This window comes from Pseudopodoces humilis, chromosome 21 (genome assembly GCF_049639895.1).
Source record: "Pseudopodoces humilis isolate 2021_Gansu_Grassland_sample_001 chromosome 21, ASM4963989v1, whole genome shotgun sequence".
In the NCBI taxonomy this organism is placed as follows: domain Eukaryota; kingdom Metazoa; phylum Chordata; class Aves; order Passeriformes; family Paridae; genus Pseudopodoces; species Pseudopodoces humilis.
In genome coordinates, this window is record NC_142220.1 from 141,968 (window position 1) to 163,737 (window position 21,770).

A 21,770-nucleotide genomic window follows, 5' to 3' on the forward strand; every position below is an offset into this window, starting at 1 on the left:
GACAAACACTGTTCGCTCTTGTTCGCTCCTGTCCATGGCACGGCTGGAGGCTGCCACAAAGTCCTGACAAAGGGCTGGAAAACCACTCAGTTTGGAACTACAACACAGACTCCCCTCTGTGCAACCAGCAACACATCACCACAGTAATGGAAAAAAGTTCCAACCTGAACTTTCAACAGCCATGCAAGAAGATGCCAACCTTGCAGTTACTAAGGCAAAGCTGTCCAGATGATCCATGGCTCACTAACCAACGCTTGTGAACTTTGAGGCCCAATTACAACATGAGCAAAGCAAAGCCACTTTGTGTTTACACTGACCACACCTGTACAAACAAAGGATTACTTTCAGGCTATGCAATATACTAATTATCCTCTTTAATCAAAAAATTTTAGTTTGCCAGCTCTGCAAGGTCAAGGCCTATTTTGTTTCTTTTTCACAGGCCCTTAAGGAGATACACACTTTAATTTTCATAGAGTAGGGGGAGGAAAAGGCAGTGCACTGAATATAGAATGATGTTGAAAATGATTCTCAGTCTTCAGGAAAATGGATTCTTACATCTAAATTATTTTCAGATGCACACAAGAAAAAGCTGTGTTTTTTCACCTGACAAAAAAGAAAGCCAACCAATTGCCTTTATTTGAGAGACAGATTATGAAATGAGATATTAGAAAGATTTTTTTTTTTTAACTTTAAAGACAAAAAGTGCATCAAAATAAAGACTGAAACTCCAAAATTTCAGCATGTATTTATGGGATATAAACTTTATTTGCAGAGCGTTCACAGTTATATCAACTACAGGCACAGGGAGTACTACAGTCAAAGCTAGAGCTGAAGGCTTAGAGAACTGAAACTGTAGCACCTGTAGGGTCAGGGACAGAAAAAAATACCCGGCCTGATCTACCCCTAAGCCAGATTTTTCAGGTCCTGCCACTTGAGTTCTTGTTTGAATTAGACCATCTCCTGCTAATGCAGCTGCCCTTCAGTTTGTAGTTTCAATAACTCTACTAAAAGCCTAAGCCTGAATTATTTCTTTCCTGTGAAGAGACTTAATTGCATTATGAATTTACAAAGCTTCTAATTACTGAATCTTGTGCATTTTCTCTTAGAGCTTGACATGCCCTGTTAGCCAGTTTCTGTTCCCTTTCTAACTAATTTAGCCTGATGAAGTTATCCTATGAGAGAAGCTAAAGCTTCACAGCAACCCTATGAAATGTTGAATGCAGTTCAGAGATCCATAAGAACACAGAAGCCAAAATACTTTAACATTAGTTTAAGTACAAAGCTCATTTGCAAAGCAGACAGTAAATCCTTTCCCTATTCCCTAACAGCATCAGAGGAACCAGCAGTTCCATGCCAGTTTGGTGTTTTTCACCCTACTGCAAATTCACAGCTGATGGAATACCAGAGAAGTGAAACACTGACTTGTCTCAGCCTCAGCTGTCACAAGCAGGTGATATAAAAAAATACTAAGAGCACTGTCCTGTGCAGCACCCTGCTGCCACACTATCTGCTTCATAAAGAGTAATGAAGATGGCAGAAGAATCTCAAATAGTCAAATTAAGTTGGCTGAGACTTAAAAAGAAAAATGAATCAGTGCTTGACAAGAACTTTCTACCAATACACAATGGGTCTTCATTAGATTAAAGTTCCCTCATTTTTTCTTTTTCTGAAAGTTTATATTACATTGCACATATCAGAAATAATACCTTATTCAGTGGCAGTTTTGGAAGCTATCCAGAGGATGGCACATTGCTGCAGAGTCCCAGGAGAGATGTACAGATCATACTCCCATGGCCTGGGGCAAAGACTGAGCTGTTATTTTTCCCCTCACCCACTGATGCCTTTCAGCCAAAATCAGCTCACAGGTGCTGCTGCACCAGCCATGGTCCATAATCACCTCTAAGAGACCTCCCCCTGCAAAACCTGGCATCACAGACCACTGTGCTGGACAAGTTTTGGGCAGATAATTACCAATCACCCCCAACTACTCTTAACACAAATCTCACAACGGCAGCTTCTACCACTAAGAGTGATTGTGGTAATTAAAACTGCCTTTGCCAAAAGAACAAGCTTCTTTCCAACTATTTTTCCTTTATTCCTAGCAAGGTCATGTAAAGAAAGCAGGACTTACACTGCATGAGGAACCTGTCATGGCCTACCGCTGGCATTTCGTTAATAAAAAGGTGCTGCACAAATTCATAAATTAAATCCATACATTCATTAGATACATACAAATGAGCCCCTCTGATCATATCTCAGACATACCAACATGCTACACATTCCACAAAGCTTCATTCACTGAATGACCTTGGTGGTCACAGGGAATCACTTAAAGTTCATTCTATGTGGGTTATTATTTTTCCATTTATTACTTGGGAAATTACATAGAAATTTAAGGTAAGAATAATTTTTCCTGGGGGAAACTGCTTATGAATGCAATTTACCTAGAACTATATCCATACTGTGTTGTATTTTGTGGCATTTGGGATTGGCAGGCAGTTAGGACTGAGGCAGAAGAAACGTGCCTGGACAGCCCTGACTCCCATCTACAATATCCTAAAGCAACAGCAGTTTCTTTCACAGGCTAAAGGAGAGACATGCCAGCAATTCTGCACAAAGCATCCAGTATGCCAATGCAATAAAAGAGGAATGCTCAATCACTCCTATTGAGGCTGCAAGCACTTTTGTCTGGGGGGACTAAAACTTAACCACCTTTGCCAACGCTATGGAATGGCCTCGGGCCACAGCCAGAGCTGGAGAATGCTGTTGCCACCCAGTGAGCCCCTTGTGGCTGCTGAGGGATGTCTGATGCTGGACTCCAGTCAGCTCAAGACATCACTGACCACTGAGGAGCCCTCCAGCAAGGAACAGATACCAGTCAATAAAATCCCAGAAGTGGAAACACAGAGACGTGGCATGGTGCACTTCACTGGGATGCGAAAACATCTTCTAAAGAGCAGAGTGCAAGATCTTTTCCTTATAAATAGAATCACTGGCCCATTTGGGGAAGAAACTAAGAATGTTTTGAGTAGCATTTTCGGACTAAAAAGCTTTCCTTCAGCATGAACAGAAAGCATAACAGTACTTTCCCTGCATTTCTTATAAGGATATACAGCAATTTACCCATGGACTCAACTTGCCTTTCTCACTAAACTGGCCATTAGTGATGCTCGACACCAAGTTCTTCCCTCAAAAATGGGAGAATTTTTCCATGCCAAATGTAACTGAAGACCTCACAGAAACTACTGCTTCCATTTTTAGCACCTAAGTCCTAAAAAGCATCGAAAGCCAGGACAGACCACTGTTGCTATAGGAATTTTGCTGTTTGAATGTTCCTTCAAACTGCACTTTCTTCACAGTTCATCCAAGCTGCATCTCCAACCATATCAGAAGACAAAACACAATCGCCTATGAAACATCATGACGCTTATCAGTGAAAATCAGTGGCTTGAGATCAAAATACCTAAAACCCAACTTTAACACAAAACTCCAAATACTCAGAAGCTTTTCAATCCTGCTGTTTAATGCACTAGATATAACAACTTATTTTTTTTAAAAAAAAGCATTAACACATTAAAAGTAACATCTGTAGTCAGTTGTCAGACCAGTCAGGGCTGGATCAAAATTCTCAGCTTGCCTTATGAATTAGATGAATACAAGGCTGCAGTTACATCAGAAAATTCAGTGCATATCTCCTTTCATGAACACAGGAAGAACACACACACAGACGCACGCACACACACGGCTGCCATCTTTAACCCCTTTATAAAAGGAAAAGCAGAATAAATGCACATGGAGAGTGGGCACCTAGACTGACTCTTCTTAGCGCTTCCACAAGACTTGACTGGTGTTTTATGGCATTTATCCATTCTTCTCAAAACAACTGTTTGCACATGTGGGGAAACCATCACACACTATGGCAGTAAGAATGGGCAAGCAATAATATTTGCATGAAGTAGAGATTTACTGCTATGATAACACTGGACCCCAAAGCCAGGTCACACACAAGAGGAAAACACGTAACCCTAAAATAAAGGCCTGTGACTGAACACACTGAAGTAATGCCATGTTTTCTGGTACAGGTGAAAATTCTCCAAGAGTTTCTCAAAGGAAATCTCCCCCATCAGAACTCTAGCTCCATAATTGAGAGCAATGCACTTGTAAGTTTATTTGGTAAACAGAAAGCTCAGCATTGCTCAAAATCAAGGCAGTACTTTCAGGCCAGCAAAATTCATCTTGTATCATGCCTGTCCATTCAACTATTTTTGCAGCTTTGAAACAAGAAAACTAATAGCAGCTGAAAAACTCTCAACTCAGCATCTGTATGAATAACCTGAAAGCTCTTTATGGAGTGAAGGAGAGTGAAGGTTTTCTACCAAACTGAAATGATGAGCCTTCTGCAGGGATGCTGCTTTTAAAAAGAATTTTTTTCAAGGAAAATTGAAGTTACTGAAATATTCGTATTATCCACCACCAACCCTGACTCTCAATCCGAGCAAGAAGTGAGGGAGATCGGGACAGTTTGTGAAGCTCAGCAGTTACTGGGTGAGACACTGGGTACAGTCCTGAGGGACCATTTCTTTTGGTAGTGCATGAAGTTTTTCACATGTTGGTGCTCATTCTGGATTGGCTGTTAGCTGGAGTGAGCTCCCCTTGGCTACCTTCCCTCGGAGGAGACTGCAACAAGACCAAAACACATCCTAGTTAGTGATGTGTAAATATTCTGCAGCCTGCTTCCTGAGAGACAAAATAAAGCACAGGTGAAGCACAGCAGGATGGCAGCAGGGGGAGAGCATAGCCTCAGGTTCATTAATGATAGTTTTGTATTAACAACTTCTACAGCTCACAAAAACTTTTCCTAAAAAAGTCAAACCAGAGCTCTTAAGCCGCTCTTATTTACTATGTACAAGGTGCTGTTGACCTCAGAAAGTGAATCCTACCTGGCATTTAGTAATCACAGGGATTAATATACTATAGAAATTAACACATTCTGTGCAGGTGGCCTATCTTCCCTAAAGGCATCCTTTTGAAATTGCATTCCAGGAGGAATACTCCTAACAATTAATGCATTTTTTACTTCCTCTGCTGAAAAAATTACTTCAAACGATCTTTACTGAGAAGGTAAAAGATATGTCTATCAAGAACTGGACCAAAGGAATTATTCAGAATTAACCCAACCATATAAACTTCAAAGAAGATTCTGAGCTGTACAAGCAGATTAATAATGTACTGGCTAGAAACACCTGATCCTTATTATTTAGTATTTACTATTGTAAGAATTTGTCCAATCAGGAACATGATAGATTCATTCCCTTCCAGCATCTTCACCAACTTTCACAGTTTTAGTTAAAAAAAACCATTAAAATCTTAACACTGCCTTTAAGTCCCTGTTTAGCATGCCCATACCTTGACATGTATCTGGTTGCGCAGGACTGCGGCTCGCAGGATCATTGCTTTGGCACGGCGCTGAAACTCTTTGCCCATTAGCAAAGACTTCTCAAAAGTTGTGCTGCGCTGATCTACATCTCGAGCATACAGAATCTGTGACCAATACAGAGCAGTACATGGGAGTTATGCCAGGGTTCCACAGGAGGAAAACAGCTAAGGCATTATGGCGTCTGAAGTCAAACACAGCTCACCCCTACCGAACACACCAGACCCAAGAGATGAATGCACCTTCCAAATGTCTCAGGAATGGAGAGTTTGTTTATAAACTAAGTAAACCTGTTCAGTCTTTAACCCACGCTGCACTCACCTTACTGTGCGAGTCTATTCTGGCATTTATCAGTCCCTCCAAGATCAGCTGAGTGAGTTCATCTTCCAGAGCAGCCACTGTGGTGTTAAAAGCAGTGGCCATCTTGCGCATGTCTGCTGACACATAGGGGCTGAAGTACTAAGAAGAAGAAAATATTCAGTTGCCAAGGGCACTCTCCACCCTCTAAGAAACCAGGAGAAAAGCAATTGCAAAGAGATGGCCTATCTCCCTGTTTATCCACCTCTGGGACAACAGGAACAATTACCTGGATAAGGGCACGATTTCGAATCTGGGTATAAAGTGTCCTGACATGAGGTGCAAGGTACATATCTAGCAGCAGGTTGTCCTGTGCAAAACAATAAACCACATCAGAAGCTGAGAAGCAACCTGGAAATCTATGTTATTCCTGTGTTCTGAAACATTTATGCATATATACTTAAACCTTAAGAATATTACACTGCAGCAAGACAAAACGATAAAACAAGAATGAATAAAATAATTAGGAATTTGTTTAAAACATTTATAATTTCTCTCTACTAATAAACTACTCCCAGTTTCCATGCACCATGTCAGGAGACAGAAGAGCTGAACATTTAGTATCACTGCTTCTCACAAAAGGCCAGGCAGAGGGAACTTTTAAAGTCTGCTCAGCACTGCTCTCCTGCAACTCACCTTCATCTCATCCAGCATCTTCAGGCATGAAGCATATTTAGATTCATAAAACTTGAAGATGATGTCACGAACCTGTGGCTCCAGCTCCAAAAACAATTTGAAGGAGCTACAGATAAAGATGGCAGTGATCAAACACTGGAACCCACCACTAAAATACCCCATAATCCCATCACTCATCGGAAGGTTACAAACTCTCACTATTATTTGAAGATTCCAAGAATTTACCCTCTAACAGACCAGACAGACTGGAACACAGAGAGACAGAGCACAGCACCAGAGCTGTGATGAAGGAAGACAAAAGACATTTGACAAACCAAGTAGTAGAAGTGTTTGTCCACACAAAACAAAATGATGAATGTGAATAGGTCAAAATCAGGATACATCACCAGCTAACAAATGTCATACTGTAATCTGTGCTGGCCAGCTCTGTGCCCCCTTTCAAAGCACAGCCTTCATTAAGTACAACATGCCATAGACAAGTCAAGCATTGCCAGTTTCTCAGAGAAACAACCTACTGTGAGTGTGGTAAATCTTAGGGATATACACTTTTACTCAGCACACTCCCAATTCTCCATTATAGATTTTTCAATCTTGGGATCTCACCCTACATATCAACCCATAAAAAAGGGTAACCCCTTTTCCACAGCAATTTAAGATTACTGCTTCTGTACAGCTAGCTGACAGGAATTCAGTGTCATTGCAATTCAATATATGACACACAAATATCCACTTTCTTCCAAAGACCACACATCTCTTAATCTTCTGTATGTCATAGACTACACTCCAAGGTGTACAAATAATTACTAAATTGTTTTAACAATTAACATACACCAGAACAAGGGGCAAAGGCAAGTTATCCTAACAGCTGCTTTTGACAGAGGGCAGTGTCCCCCAGTTTAATACCTGATATGAACTACTGATGGAGACAGAAAACTGGGCTATGCAGATGCTGGATTTAACCTGTGTGGGAAACTTATACTAAGAAAATTTCAGCTGTGATTTACCACTGTGCTGTGAAACACCGTTTAATGCTAAAGCCAAACTAAGGCTCAGTGGTTCTTTCTCTCCTGTATGAGAAATACTCCTGGCCAGAATCCACTCTTAACCGAAGTCCCATGTTCTAAAAGATGTCCAGTACATACAAACATCACTCAAGGCATCACTCACCTACTGGAGATAACATTTCTTTGCAGTTCCTGACGGTCAAATGTAGCAAGGGCACAGAGCCCACCATACACAGCCACATTGCTGGGAGATAACAGCTACAGAGAGAGGAAGAGACAGAACTAGCTGTCACTGACTACCAAAATGGCCTAAGGGTGGCATTGAGTCTTCTACCCCAGGCCTTTCTTTCATGCAGTGACAAGATCAGTCCTTATCAAATGCAGTGGAAGCACCCAGCTTGCTCTCACCCACAGTGCGTGGGGGTGACAGGGCCAGAGCAGTAACACTGCTAAGACAGCAGACACCAATTTCAGGAAATTTTGGTTGATTGACAATAATTGACAGAATTATAAACTAACATATTAACTAATATAATATAGACATATACAAATATATATATATACACACACACATATATATATATATATGTATATAACATAAACATTATCACAGCTAACTCTTATGTGATCTAGAGTAGAACATTTAGAAAAGCCAAGAACAGAGACTTTAAAAAAAACCAAACAAACAAAAAAAAAACAAACCACAAAAAACCCCAACCAAACAGAACAGTTCAAGGAATGCTGCAAGAATAACTACAATATCTGAATTTTACAACCTAATACTTAGAAGAACTACATCCCCTCAAAGACTTGCACACAGCTGCCTCTTGGTCCTCACCTCAGGGAAATCACAATGATCAAATGATGCCAACAAGAAGCACTTTGCTGCCTGTTTGTACTTCCGGGCAGCTAGTTCAGCCAAGCCTAGGAACCAGAAAAAGTCATGACAGTACACAAATCAGGGCAAATTGAAATCTGGGGAATAGGAAAGGCCCCCACATGGCCGCTAGTGCCTTCACTACTGAAGTGAAACAAGATCCTCAGACTGCATCAAGCATCCTTTGAACTACAGTCACTCACACAGGTATCCTCTCTGAAGAAACTCAGGGAGAAGAAAGAGATGGCAAAAACCAACAGCTGTATCTCATCAGCTTCATTAAATTTTGCATGTCTGGTGTGGAAATACAAAGTCTGTCAAATACGAGAGAAAAAACAAACCCAAGAGCCCTACGGACAGCTAACAGGTAGAAAGACAAGCAAACTATACAGGAAGCTGAAGGACTCACTCACCTGCTGCACATTTCAGTTTGGTGAGAATTGCTTGTGTCTGGCTATCTCTTTCTCCTCTTTGCTAGAGCATAAAACAAAGCAGTAGTGAGCAAGCAGTACGAAAGCTATTTTGCTTACTATTGTCCCCAGGATATTTCACCCTGATAATTAACTTGCCAATCTCAATGGCCCAACAACTCAATCTTATTTGTCTTGGGAAATACAGCAAAACTGAGGACGGGAAGTATACAGTTTTACCATGAGCCAGATTTTGTACCCATACATCATGAGAGAAGTCATAAAGGAGGAAAGGAAGAAATCACTTTACAAATTTTTGAAACAGAAAACTAAGGGAAAATATATGCAAGTTAAAGAGCAGGAGCTTACTTCTGCAATTTCTGGTGTAGACTCAGCCTTGCTTACATAGCTCAGAACATGAGACCAGTTCTGGAGGTAGACACTGACCTGCAGAAAGCCAGAAAAAGTGTGGGGCAGGCATGGATAAACGGCGCTCCTTAGATAAGCAGCATCATTGCAGACACAAGAGCCAAGTATGGGGGGCAACTTCACAGCAGACATCACAAAGACACCAGGTACCTCTGCCTGCAAATCTTCCTACCTTGATAACATTGAGACACATGTTGATGACGTGTTTAGCACTGGTGCAGTAATCACGGGCTCTCGAGTAACACTTTAAAGCATTGCTGAGGTCTCCACAGTCCAGGTAATGATCACCTAAATCATCATGGCCTCTCCTGGAGAATAGGAATGAAAACATCAATGAACTGTATGCTCAGAAAGGGACAAAGTCAGTTTGTTCTAAACAAGTAACTCAGCACACTAGCCTAAGGGCACATCCCATGTTAAGTGCATGGAGGAGCAAAATGCTCTTCCTGGCTCCAGCAGAGCCTTCTGCATCTCACCTGATACTCTCCTTGATGGAGTTCCCTTTGTAATTTTTCAGATCTGTGTCAAGTTTCTCCAGTTTAAGAAGAGCTTTTTTGCGTGTAGCTTCAACCCAAGCTGTGTCAAGAGGAGGGGGTTCAATTCCACTATCAGGGACAGCATCAGGTGTATTTTGCAGTTCTCTGAAAGGAAAGTGTTGAATGAGGCTATTAGGCTCAATAAGTTTCAAAACAGAGGTCTGCTAAGTGCCTGGCACTGTTACCCTAACAAACAGTACCACATACATAAAATAGATCAATGAGAAAATAAAGGCAGTGGGGAAAAAAATAAAAATATTGCTAAAATCTCCAGTGCAAATACTAGCACAAGCATCACAGATATTTACAAATACTTCACAGAATTATCCTAATGATCTTAGGACGAACATACTCTCACACGCATGATAAAGACTCCCCATGCAAAACAGACAAGAAAACATGAAATAAGCATAGCAACAAAAATAACACAAAGATGGGAAGCGTGGATGGATAAGTAAGATATCAAAGGTTATCCTTAAAAGCATATCTGTTTTTAGAGGGGGGGAGGAAGGAAAAATCAAACCAAAACAAGGCAAAGAGTTAGATTAGGTTTTAACTTATGAAAACAAAAACATCTAGAATACATCTCCATAATCTACCTCAAGAAAAACAAATATGTTCATTAATATTTCAGGCAGTTGCAAGGACTAAACTCACCTCAATATCTACCTGCAGCTTTTTAAAGCACAAAGATTTCAGAATGAGATAAGGCCTTCCCTGCTATTAAATTCTAAGGCAAAGACAATTTGTGTAAGGTACATGCTGGTATTACATGCAAAGTTCTCCACTGTGGTACATCACTCTTAACTATGTCAGGAAAGCTCCCCAGGTTCCCATGGCCTCTTAGTACCTCGTAGCCTCAGACAGCTTTCTGTGGATTTCTTCATACACATCAACATTGAAAGTTCTCTGGACAAATGACAGAGCCATCTTGAGAGCTTCCACCCGCAGCTGTGGGCAGTGATCAGCAATGAACTGCAGCCGCTCAATTCGCATCAGCCCACTGTAGCTGGACGCATACTGCTCCAAATCCTGCCAACAAAACCTGGCCTCAGAAGGTGAAAATGGACACACTAAATCAGGCTACTTCACTGTGCTCTGCACAGGTTTTCCTGCAGACCTGACCCCCTCGAGGAGGACAACACAACTCAAAAATCAGTAAGATTAGTCCATGTCTGCTTTCTTCAAACTTAAGTTATTTTCTCAGAAATACGCTCTACATTACAATTTACTTTTTTTTGAATTTCACTTTATGATTTTTCAGAGGGGATTTTTTCAAAATTCTTAAAGGAAGAGACCACACGTAAGAACTATACCCACAGCCCTCAGAAGCACATACCAGCGTGGGGTTCTCCACCACATAGTTGATATCAGGTGAATTTTGCTGATCTTCTTGTGGATCTACGTCAATCTGCATGGGCTCTACTGCACCCTGAAATAGCAAAATGAGATCAAAAGTAGTGCACATCCTATATTTGAGCAGGAAATAACTATGATATTCAATCTATTAAGGACTTGCTTAAATACGTGTTAAATTTTAAAAATTAAAAAGCACTCCTCAGTCTTTTGATATACTCGGGATTTTTCAGTAGCAACACCACCAGCCAGCATGATGCTTAGTCTAACACAAGCAGCAGCATGGCTTAGCATTCACATAGAGCAGTTTATTTGCTGGTATTTGGGTTGGTAAATTATCAAGCAAAAAAAGTGAAGAGGCGAATAAATCTGATTCTACAAAGTACCTGAGGTATGCATATGCATTCCATTTCTCTTCCTTGAGCAAGAGCAGGTGTTAACACTCAGCTCAAGAACTTCCAAAAGGCAAAATATACCAAAAAACTCACCACAACCTTTCAAAATTGCTTTAATGCTTAGAATATTTTTGGGGAGAAAAGAGGCAAAAACTGTTACACTTCTTTGAAGTATTAAAAACCATAAGGAATAGAACTCAGAATGACAATTTCAGGGTTTCCAATATAGCAAGGAATAATTTGTCTGCACCGCAGAGACCTGCCATTAGTTGAACTATCTTACCATAGTTTTCAAGTCCAATTGCTCAGACAGAGCCTCTTTCAGAGAAACAACAACATTTTATTCTCCTAGTACATCCTGCACTGCTTTGAGCCATAAGGACTCACACCCATGCACTGACTTCATCACAGCTGCATTGTTCCAGCCCTTGCATGTATTCCCAGTAAGACCAGCTTGCTATCCCATTCCACAAACTAACTGGTCTGCTGGAACAAAATTCTTTCTCTCCTCCTAGTCAAAGGGTGCTGAATAGTCCTCCTAGGAATTGTCCATTTAAAGTGAGGAAAACTTAGCTGAATGTCTTCTTATAGAATGCTGATTTTGTGCACATATTATATAAGCTTGATTTGGTGTAAATTGCAAAAGTGGATCTCAAAAAAGACATGCCAACCATCTTGCCCCCATACACATCTGATTATTTCCATATTTTTACTGATTTTACTGTCTGTTAAGAAATTAAAGATTGAGGGTGGTTTTTTTTTTGACTGGGTTGATTGTGTGTTGGTTTGTTTTTTTGTGAGAAGGAACAGGGCAGATCCACATTTCCTATCTCTAAAAATTATACTCATCCACAGTCTGGGGGTCTTATTTTTTCACAAACTGGTACATATCAAATACATATCTCAACACTGAAATCTCCCTAAATCTGAAGTAAAAGCAAGAGAATTTGTTCCCTAGTTTAATAACCTTTTCCTGAAGTAAAGGGAAGGAGGGAGGCAGGGAGGAAGGGCACAGAGGAAATGTTGATTGTCTAGATCACCCCTCAGGCAAACTGTGCATAAAAACATGTAACTCACCATATGCTAAGAGCGTTACGTTTTCCACTTTTATCTACCTTCTATCTTTTCTTATATCATAAACACTAACTGCCAAGGTTAGCTTGTTTAGGCTGTGCTTGCCTACCGCAGTAAAAACTCAATTACAGACTCCTTAGAAAACAGCATTACCAAGGTAAATGTAATTCCAGCTGGTGGAACAGAACAATTTTCTTGTGTTTTGCTACGCTGTGAGGCTGCACTCTGCATTTCTCACTTAACTCTCCCAGACAAGATGAAACGCAAGTGGGCCAGAAGTCCCAGTAGGACAAGCAAACTCATTTTCAAGCTCTTTATTTTGAAAGGAAGATGCAAGATTGACTTAAAAACTACTCACAGAGCAAATAATATAACAACCACGTCCCGAGATTTCCTGAGCCCCAGTGGGGACTCTGTTGAGGGTATCACACCAGGCCTCACACAAGCAGATAAAGTGGTGTCTGAGCTGAAGTCTCCTGCTGTACTCAGCAGGAATAGGTGTGACCTGTTGCTGGAGGGCGTGCAGTACAGACCTGTCACTACTGAAGGAGCTGAGTTGGATACCGAACTGTCCCTCTTCCTCTCCCTCTTCCTCTCCTCACTCCCCAAAGCCTCGTGCCCTGACAGAGAATTGCTGAAATTCGCAAAGGGTAGCCTTCGGAAGTACTTAGTGTCACCGACCCACTCGGCGCTCCTGGGGCTCTCCCCTGCACTGCAGACCCTCAGTTCCTCCTCATTGGGCCATCTCACCGTACCCTCCGCCACTACTCCAGCCCTGCCTACAGCACATACAGCGCGGGAATCAAACGGGGGCCGCTGCAGCGGCCGGGACGCCACGGGTGCCGGAGGACGCTCAGCTGAGCACTGCTCCTCCCGAACGGCGGCGGAAGCGACACAGACCCGACGGAAGGACGAGCGAGGGCCCAGGGCCAGCCGAAAGCCGTTCCCTTCCCGTACAGTCCGGGGAGAAGGCCGCACGGCGCCCCCGGAGGCCGCGGTAAACCTGAGGTCCCAGACCCCGCGTGGGAGGGACGCGGAGCGCGGCGGAGCGCGGCAAGGCCCGACGGGCCGGACCGACAGGCCGCATCTGCCCCATACCTGCAGGTTAAAGACCTGGACGGGCAGCGGCATCCTCCCCTCACACCGCCGCTTCCGGCCGCCCGCCCCTCCAGCTCCGCTTCCGTTTCCGCTTCCGGGCCGCGCGTCGCGGGCAGGCCGCGGCCGACAGGTGAAGCTCTTAAAGGGGCCGCGGCCCCTCCCGGCCCCGCGGCGGCGGCGGCGGTGCGACAACGTCCGGGCGCTCCCTCCGCGGGGCCGTCGCCTCCTCCCTTAGCGCGGGGCCATGAGGCGGCCGCGCTCTGCGGCGGGGGCCCGCGGGGCTGCAGTATGAGCGGCCCTTGCCTGGGGCTGCGCAGGGCCGGGGTCCTGCTGTCCCTGGGCGCCGCCGCCCTCCTGCTGTTGCTGCTGCCGCGGGGGCAGCGCCCCGCCGTGCCCCGCCCGCCGCCCGCCGTCGGGCCCAGCGTGCTCTCGCCGCAGCGCGCGGGCCCCGAGGGCTCTGCCGGAGCGCCGGGGGGCGCAGGCCTCGCGGGTAGCCCGCAGCTGGCGCGGAGGGGCCGCCTCGGGGCTGCCGGCAACTCGGCCAGGGAGAGCCTGGAGCTGAAGGACATCTTTATTGCGGTGAAGACCACGAGGAAGTACCATAAGAGCCGGCTGGACTTGCTCCTCCAAACCTGGATCTCCCAGGCGAGGGGACAGGTGAGACTTCGCCAGCGGGCAGGGACAGCCGGGAGCCTGGGCCCTGGGCTTTCCGGGGCAGCTGCTGCACTCTCACGAGTTTTCTCTTACTTGTGTTAAAGGCGGCTTTCTTTGTAAGACTGTGGAAGGTCGTCTTGTATAAATGATTGGTGTGAACATGCGTCCGAAAGAGTTTGTTGCTGATTAAGTCAGTTACCTGCAATGTGGGATCGGTAGTCCAAGCAGACATAGTTCGCTGTTTTTTTCTGTGACTGTGGAAAGTGCTTCCATGATAGTGAAAGATTCCTGGTGCTGATGCATCTAAGCCGATATTTTGGACTAAGTTGTTCAGCCACATAAGTTTTTCTGTAGAACATAAAATTTGTTCCCTTGTTTCAGAATTTCAGTCTGTTCAAATATATTAATGGAATTTTGTCTAGCAGTTGGAACAAGACAATGTTAACCACCTGCCACTTCCCACCTTGAGTGGCATTCTTTCTTCCTAACCTGCTTGACAGCTGTGGATGATTCTTAGTCAGAGAAAGAAGGTAGTACCAAAAAAGACCAAAATCCTTTCTATCTCGAAATCAGTTGCCTTACCCTGAGACAAGGAGGGTAAAATACAGCCTGCTTTATTGAAATGACACTCTTCTGCTTTGTAGTGAAAAAATGTAACAAATAAGGCAGGGGTTGAAGTTGCTGGGGGTGTCCGCACTCCTACTTCCTCCCTCATTCCAATGGATACTGTGAAACAAACTATCGAGACAGACAAAGCGTTCTGAATTCTGACTGAAACGGAGCATATGTAACATTAGCCGCTGCAGTTCTTAAATGTGGGCACACTGTTTTTGTCTCCCACAGACATTTATATTCACAGACTGGGAGGATCGGGAGCTACGCCTGAAAGCAGGTGAGCTGTGTAGCTCTGTCTGTTATATACTATACTATATACTGTCTGTTGTAACTGAGTTAATTTCTTTCATGCATTCTATAGAAGTCCTTATTTCATGCTGTACAAGCAATTAGGGAAGTTAAGATGGAGAAAATAGAGAAAATTTCTCCCTAATTGCCACCTAGACAAGATGCCTGGAACTTCTGGTATACTGGGTTCACCTTTGCAACCCCTTTTTTCTTGTTAGTAAGCTTAAATTTATGTGGTCCAAAGTTATAGCAGATACTTATTTTGTGCACATCTCATGACACTATTTATATACCCTCACTTGTTTTTATGCATTCACACAATTTTATGACCTCTGCAGCTTACGTGCCAGATGGATAACCTATGAGCCCTGCCTATGCTGCAGTTTCTCCATGCATGCACCATGTGCACCTCGGATGTATAGTATTAGTGCTGATGTGTGCTTCTTTTGTAGTCTTTTTTTGACTACACATGCTTCTCAAACCTGAAAGGTCCGATCTTTATTCTTCTAGGGGATCATATGATCAACACCAACTGTTCTGCTGTCCATACCCGGCAAGCTCTCTGCTGCAAGATGTCTGTGGAATATGATAAATTCCTGGAATCTGGGCAAAAGTAAGTGAAACACATTGCTCCAATTGACTTTGTTTCTTCCAGTTCTGTGCTTAAAGGGAACTTCAGTAACCATCTCTGTTCCAGTAAGGAATGCAGTATTAGCTAAAATGTAGGGATGAGTTCGGGAAAGGGAGCACAGCATGAAGCAGTGTTTATAAACAGGCATCATCTGAAAGGTGGAAAGGTTTATAATCTAAGGGGTTTATTAATTTCAGCCTCTTTACAGACCTAGCATCTGTGGGTGCTTTCATCTTTCCTATTCTGTAATTTGGGACAATAAGAAATATTTTCTGCTCCGAGCCTGAAAGACTATGACTCAGTTGTAAACCTATAACTCATTTCTTTGTCCCTATAACTTCCTGCTTTGTTTTGTTTGAAGGTGGTTTTGCCATGTGGACGATGACAACTATGTGAACCCTCGGACTCTCCTACATCTCCTGTCTGCCTTTTCACACAGCCAGGATGTCTATGTGGGGCGACCGAGTCTGGACCATCCCATTGAAGCAGCTGACCATGTCCAAAGTGATGGATCAGTAAGCAAGTTTTTTCACTTTGTCTGAGAGATACCCCGATTTTCTAAGCTTTTAAAACATTGACAATTCATAGGATTCCCCAATAAACCCAAGTGATTTAATTTGCAGGAGATGAACCTAGTGATGGTCATTTTCAGTGGTAGGATGCTAGGTTAAATGCACCTTCACTCAAATGTTGTATGCATATGCATGCCCAATGGAGGTTGTCTCCTGGATAGCAATCTGTTTCTGTTCCTTTACTCACATATGCTGTGATCTCCCTCACACTGAGCTTAGTAGAGCCTCCCCCCCCGACTCTTACTTTTCCTTTGGTGGCTTTGTGGGCAGTGTTCCTTGTTTTAGGGCTTGGGAGTTTGAGTGGAAGTTTAAGGGGATTTTTATTTGTTTTGAGTGCAGTATCACACACATTATCATCTTGAACCAACCTCAGATGGGTGACAAAAGCTTTCTGGACAGATAAAGCATTTCCAATATGAAGTGGTTACTAGGTTTCCAAGAACTGGAAGCAAATGTATATCAATCACAAGATGCATGTGCTAAGAAAAAGTCCTAATCAGGTCACCTGCACTGCCAGGTATCTTTAAAGATATATCAATCCACTGGCCAGAAAGTCAGTTATAAAGCATCTTGTTAGGGAACACTCTGCACAACAAAATAGTCTCCTTGGACATGGAGCCAATATATATGGACCACCTTTTACATTATCAGTAATGCTTAGCTGGCTATGACCCTTGGTTAAAATGAGCAAGGGGACAGATGGAATTGGGTAGAAGTGGGACTATCATTTTCCACTTCATGTGTGCTACCTCTCTTATGCTAATTTGATGGTTCACCTGCTGTCTGTTTCAAAATAGTTTCATTTAAGAGAACAGTTAACTGTGCTTTTAGCAGCCTAAAAAATAGGGCTTCATCTGTAACCTTGAGTTCCCTTCCCTGCCCAGCCAAACACAAAAAGCTGATTATCGGTAACTGTTGTGTGTTTTTTCTTTTTGCTCTTCAGAAGACAACGGTGAAATTCTGGTTTGCTACAGGTGGAGCTGGGTTCTGTATCAGCCGAGGTCTTGCCCTGAAGATGAGTCCCTGGGCCAGGTAAGCACTTTTCTTAGCTGAGCTCCATCAATACATGTTTGGGAGGCTTTAAAACACATTTTGCCTTGTCTCCTATGCTCTCTGTCACAGCCTGGGCAATTTCATTAGTACTGCAGAAAGAGTGCGTCTTCCCGATGACTGCACTATTGGCTACATCATCGAAGGGCTGCTGGAGGTAAAGCTGCTACACAGCCCGTTGTTCCATTCCCACCTAGAAAATCTTCAGAGGCTGCAAGGCGAGTCTGTGCTGCAGCAGGTAGGGCTATGCCTCATGTCTCCTGTTCTTATAATTACACCTCAGTCTAATCAGAAAGAATACTCTGTGTAGACTTAGCACTCTTCAGCAAAGAAGGATATCCACAGACTCACTCAGAGCTGTGTCCTGCTCAATTCCTTCATTTAGGTAAAAAGTGCAGTTTCACCCTAGCCAACTAGGTCATATAGCTGTCCCCTCCTTTGGGGACACATTCTGCTACACCTAAATAGGGTGTTCCTCATATCCTTCTAAACCCTGACTTTTTACATCTTACAACAGTAGCAGGAAGTGTAGAAGTTTGCTGAATAGTCTTCCTGGGTTTGCCTAACAAAGTTTCGATCTTAATTCATACTGTTCAAAAAGGCAGGTATAGTAAGTACTTCTTCAGTAGCTAAGACATAATTAAATGTTTGATAATTTTTAAGATTAATTTGTCTGAATCTCAAGAAACCTAAAGTTGCTTCTGAAAAATCCAGTTGTTTTTTAATTGCCGGGCTACATTTTACCTTCCGGGCAGCAGATGGCGCCACAAGGCCATCCAGCAGCCTTGCCTGCCTCACACTGCTTGGCACCATAAGTAAACAGGAGTGTGGTTTTGCCCCTGTGTGCTGCGTGGTTATATTTTTCTGGCAGTTGTATTAGGCAGCAGAAATGTGTTCTTGGGACCAAGTTCCACTGTGATGTCATCTCCTTCATGTTAGTGAATTTGACTGTAGCGTGAATACATTGTTTCACAGGTGATCACTAATTCAATGAGATGAACACAGCTAATGCAAAACCCAGGAAATGTACAGTTATAAAGAAAACATAAGTCTTGTACCTGACACCTGAAAAATTCTTAATGCCGTGCTTGTGTGGAGGAACAGCCCTCACCTGGGGTTCCAAAGATTTAAATTTTGTTCCAGATTTGAAACATGACAATCCTTCCATGCCATTTAACATGCAAATATTTATATTTTCCCCCTGTGCTAAAATACTGCTATTGCAGACTTCAGGCAATGTCTGGTGAGGATGAACGTGTTTATTTAGTGAAGGTACAGACAGTAGCAGGATTAATGTCCTTACAAAGCTTGGAATTAAAACTCACTTTGTCCTTCAGGGCAATGCAACTTCAGATCTTCTGTGTATTCTCCCACACTGCCCTTAGTGCCATTCAGCGCCAATGTTGCTTATGTCAGAACTAGCTGCTGTCCTCCAAATGTGATCTGTGTTCAGATTAGACAGCATCTTTGGAGACTTTCTTGGTACCTCATTAATAACCCTGTAGTCTCCACCCTGGTTTTCTGCATTAGTGTTACAAGTTCTGAATACTTACTTGTTTTTACAGGTAACCCTGAGTTATGGTGACCCTGAGAACAAACACAATGTCGTGAGTGTGGGAGGAGTGTTTGGTCTTCAGCAAGATCCAACCCGGTTAGTGTCCACTTCCAAAACAAGATCTCCCTACCTTGTTCATGTTTGTCATCTGTAAGATGATCAGACCCAGTAATGGGCTTATTTTCTCATGTCAGCTCATGTTACTGTGCCAAAAGCAGGCAGACCCACCCTCTGCTCCATCAGACTGCTGCATATTCAATGCTAGCATGTTCCATGTATGGAGAATTTCAATCTAATACTGTCTTCTTTTTCTTTTTTTTTTTTATATAGATTTAAATCTGTCCATTGTCTGCTTTATCCTGACACTATTTGGTGCCCTGCTAAGAAGATGTCATAATTCTTGACCAGCCACTGACACCTGTGTCTTAGCTCGTTTGCATAACGCAGGAGTTGTGGAGTTTTTTGGTGGTTTTGTTCTTATTCTGGGAGACAACCAGTGGTATCTACAAAGGAGGTAGACAGACTCTGTTTAGAAAAGCAATAAGGTTTGTTCAGCTGCAGCCTGGGACATTCCAAGAAGAATCTTTGTTCTTTTGTCTAGTGGCTCTTCATAAGATGACGGCAGTCCTGTGTGTATGAGTCACTTCACACTTTCTGATGTCATGTGAACCTGTGCTTGGGCACATCTGAGGTAAATGCAGTACTGGGAGTGAGAGTGTTCTTACTACACTTAAGGGTCTTTAGAAGCCACTGTCTTGAAGCTGGAGTGCTAGAGCAGACTGTAGTCCCCATGGTGACAAGAGAGAGGAAGTTTTCATTCATCTTTCTTGGGAACAGAATTATTTAAGAGCTTCTGTGGCCTGCCACATTAAAACTCCAGTGGGCCAGAATACGGAAATCCTGGAATCACTAGGGTAAACAAGGCTGAAAGCCTTTGTCATGAGAAAACCCTGTGTTGAGGGTAAGCTTACTCAGGACTGGATAAATTGCTTATAACATGCACTCACCCCTGTCATCCATGTGTTCCTCCTGTGGAGGTAATTGTCAGACCTGGCTCGCATGCCAACTGAATTGCAATGGTTGATGATTATGATCTATTCCCTTGATATTTGATATTGAAGAAATATCTGCCTGACAAGATGGTAATTGTTCCTCCCACTTGGCTGGTTGTTGGTCACATGAGCTGGAGAGGCTTGTGCTGGCAAAACACGCCCTGTTTCTGAAGCAGTGTGAGGGGGGAGGAATGCTAGATAGCAGCAATGCACTGAGGAGGGCTTTGATGGTATCATTTGAGGACCTTTAATTGTATGACCATGGTTACTCCAGCTTCTTCAGATAATCTTTTAATTACCATAAAGTCAAGATCAGTGCTTGTTTTTACTCCTTAATATTTCAACAAATAGTTCATGTAGTCACTAAAAGGAGATTGCACACTCACAAGCAGTTCAGTGCTCTAGCAGTATCATCTGCTGCTTTTTAAAGAAAGTAAACTTTGTTTTGAAAGTGGAAGGAATGTGGCTCCATATGTTTACTTTTTTGTTAGCCCAGACTTTGGCCATGTGCAAATTGTACCTGACCTGAAGAATACCATTAAAAACTACCTTTTCAAAATCACTGTTTACTCTTATAAAAAATACTTGCTTGTTTAGTGCTAGTTTGAGGCCAAATTAAGGGAAGACTAATAGCATGTCATTGTATGATCTGGAGCTATGATTACTGGCTTGATTGTGGACCTGGCAGAAGTTTCAGGTTTCTAAACAGCTGTGCTAGTTACTTAACTTCATGGAGAATATCTGTAGTGTATTCAAGTATGCCACTTAGCACGGGTGTCAGCCTCCCGAAACACACCCTGTTGCCTGCATTTTAATAAACCTTTCAGGGTTTACCTCAATACAATGTCCTCTTTGCATGATTTCAGGTAGTTTCATTGAGGAGCAAATAAGCTGACTGCTACTTACTACAGTCCTGCAGCTCATTCTTGTATTTCTCCTTTCTATCATGTGTACTAAGGTACATATGAGGTATGGAAATAAGAAAGCTGCAGGGAACTGGATCAAAGCCCAGTTAGCACACCGGCTGTTCCATAATGGGCTGTCACAGAAAACAGGAGGATTTGTGGAATAGTAGGTTCTACCTCTTTATTAGTTCTGCTAACTAGAATTGAGGCATCCTGTGGTTTAATTGTCATTAATAGTTCTGGTATCCATATATTTTTTTTAAAAACACTTGTTGGGTTCTTGGTTTTAACATCCTATAGAAGAAAACTGTGAAATTTCATGACCTCTTGAGTTGATTTTGTCTTCAAGCACTGCTTCTGAACTCTTCTGTTGAAACTTTTCTTCCCCTCCCACTGGAAAAAGCCTCTTGTAAGATAACACAGAATAAGCAAAGACTGGGCAGCAATTGTGGCAAACTGCAGTTAAAAAATTACAACACTTTATATTGATGGCAGCAAAACTAAATGGTAGAAGTTTCACACTGTGGTCACTGATCACACTAGGTGTGCCAAAGAGGCAGTGCCCTCAAAGCTGGGAGTGTGATTATGGAACTTTAAAAAAGGACCATGTTCTTCTGCAGGGCCACATGAAGGTGTTCAGTATGTTCAGGCTCGTTGCAATGTTTCTTGTGTTGAGAATACAGTAAGCTGTGTGGCTATCAGGATGTAGCTTTTTTTATCAAACTACTTTTTCGTACATAAAGCGATTCTATAAAATAAATATTTAAATATGTCAAAGGCTGTGTTTTGTCATATTTCTTCACATGTGCTCTCTATCAAAAATGGAACATAACCTCACTAAT

At 42.8% G+C, this 21,770-nt stretch overlaps 2 protein-coding genes across 3 annotated transcripts; one reads left to right on the plus strand and one right to left on the minus strand.

Moving 5' to 3' along the window:
- Positions 1 to 3,502: 3,502 nt before the first annotated feature.
- GPS1 (G protein pathway suppressor 1) lies at positions 3,503 to 13,743 on the minus strand. Of its 2 annotated transcripts, none has more exons than XM_005530622.3 (14): positions 13,607 to 13,743; positions 11,023 to 11,115; positions 10,534 to 10,715; positions 9,624 to 9,788; positions 9,320 to 9,455; positions 9,088 to 9,165; positions 8,722 to 8,782; positions 8,270 to 8,355; positions 7,595 to 7,689; positions 6,428 to 6,533; positions 6,021 to 6,101; positions 5,756 to 5,893; positions 5,407 to 5,541; positions 3,503 to 4,677 (listed from the first exon to the last, which is right to left on the minus strand). In XM_005530622.3, the coding sequence occupies exons 1-14, from the start codon at positions 13,637 to 13,639 to the stop codon at positions 4,603 to 4,605; spliced, it is 1,464 nt and encodes a 487-aa protein (XP_005530679.1). In that variant the 5' UTR covers positions 13,640 to 13,743; the 3' UTR covers positions 3,503 to 4,602. The 2 variants fall into 2 exon arrangements, with proteins under 2 accessions (XP_005530679.1, XP_087921734.1); XM_088065608.1 differs by lacking the exon at positions 13,607 to 13,743 and adding an exon at positions 12,867 to 12,888.
- A 136-nt stretch (positions 13,744 to 13,879) lies between these two features.
- RFNG (RFNG O-fucosylpeptide 3-beta-N-acetylglucosaminyltransferase) lies at positions 13,880 to 21,705 on the plus strand. Its single transcript, XM_005530626.3, has 8 exons — positions 13,880 to 14,263; positions 15,104 to 15,152; positions 15,674 to 15,776; positions 16,156 to 16,309; positions 17,310 to 17,398; positions 17,489 to 17,654; positions 18,982 to 19,067; positions 19,302 to 21,705. Exons 1-8 carry the CDS (start codon positions 13,895 to 13,897, stop codon positions 19,366 to 19,368), a joined length of 1,083 nt encoding a protein of 360 aa, XP_005530683.1. The 5' UTR covers positions 13,880 to 13,894; the 3' UTR covers positions 19,369 to 21,705.
- Positions 21,706 to 21,770: the final 65 nt, after the last annotated feature.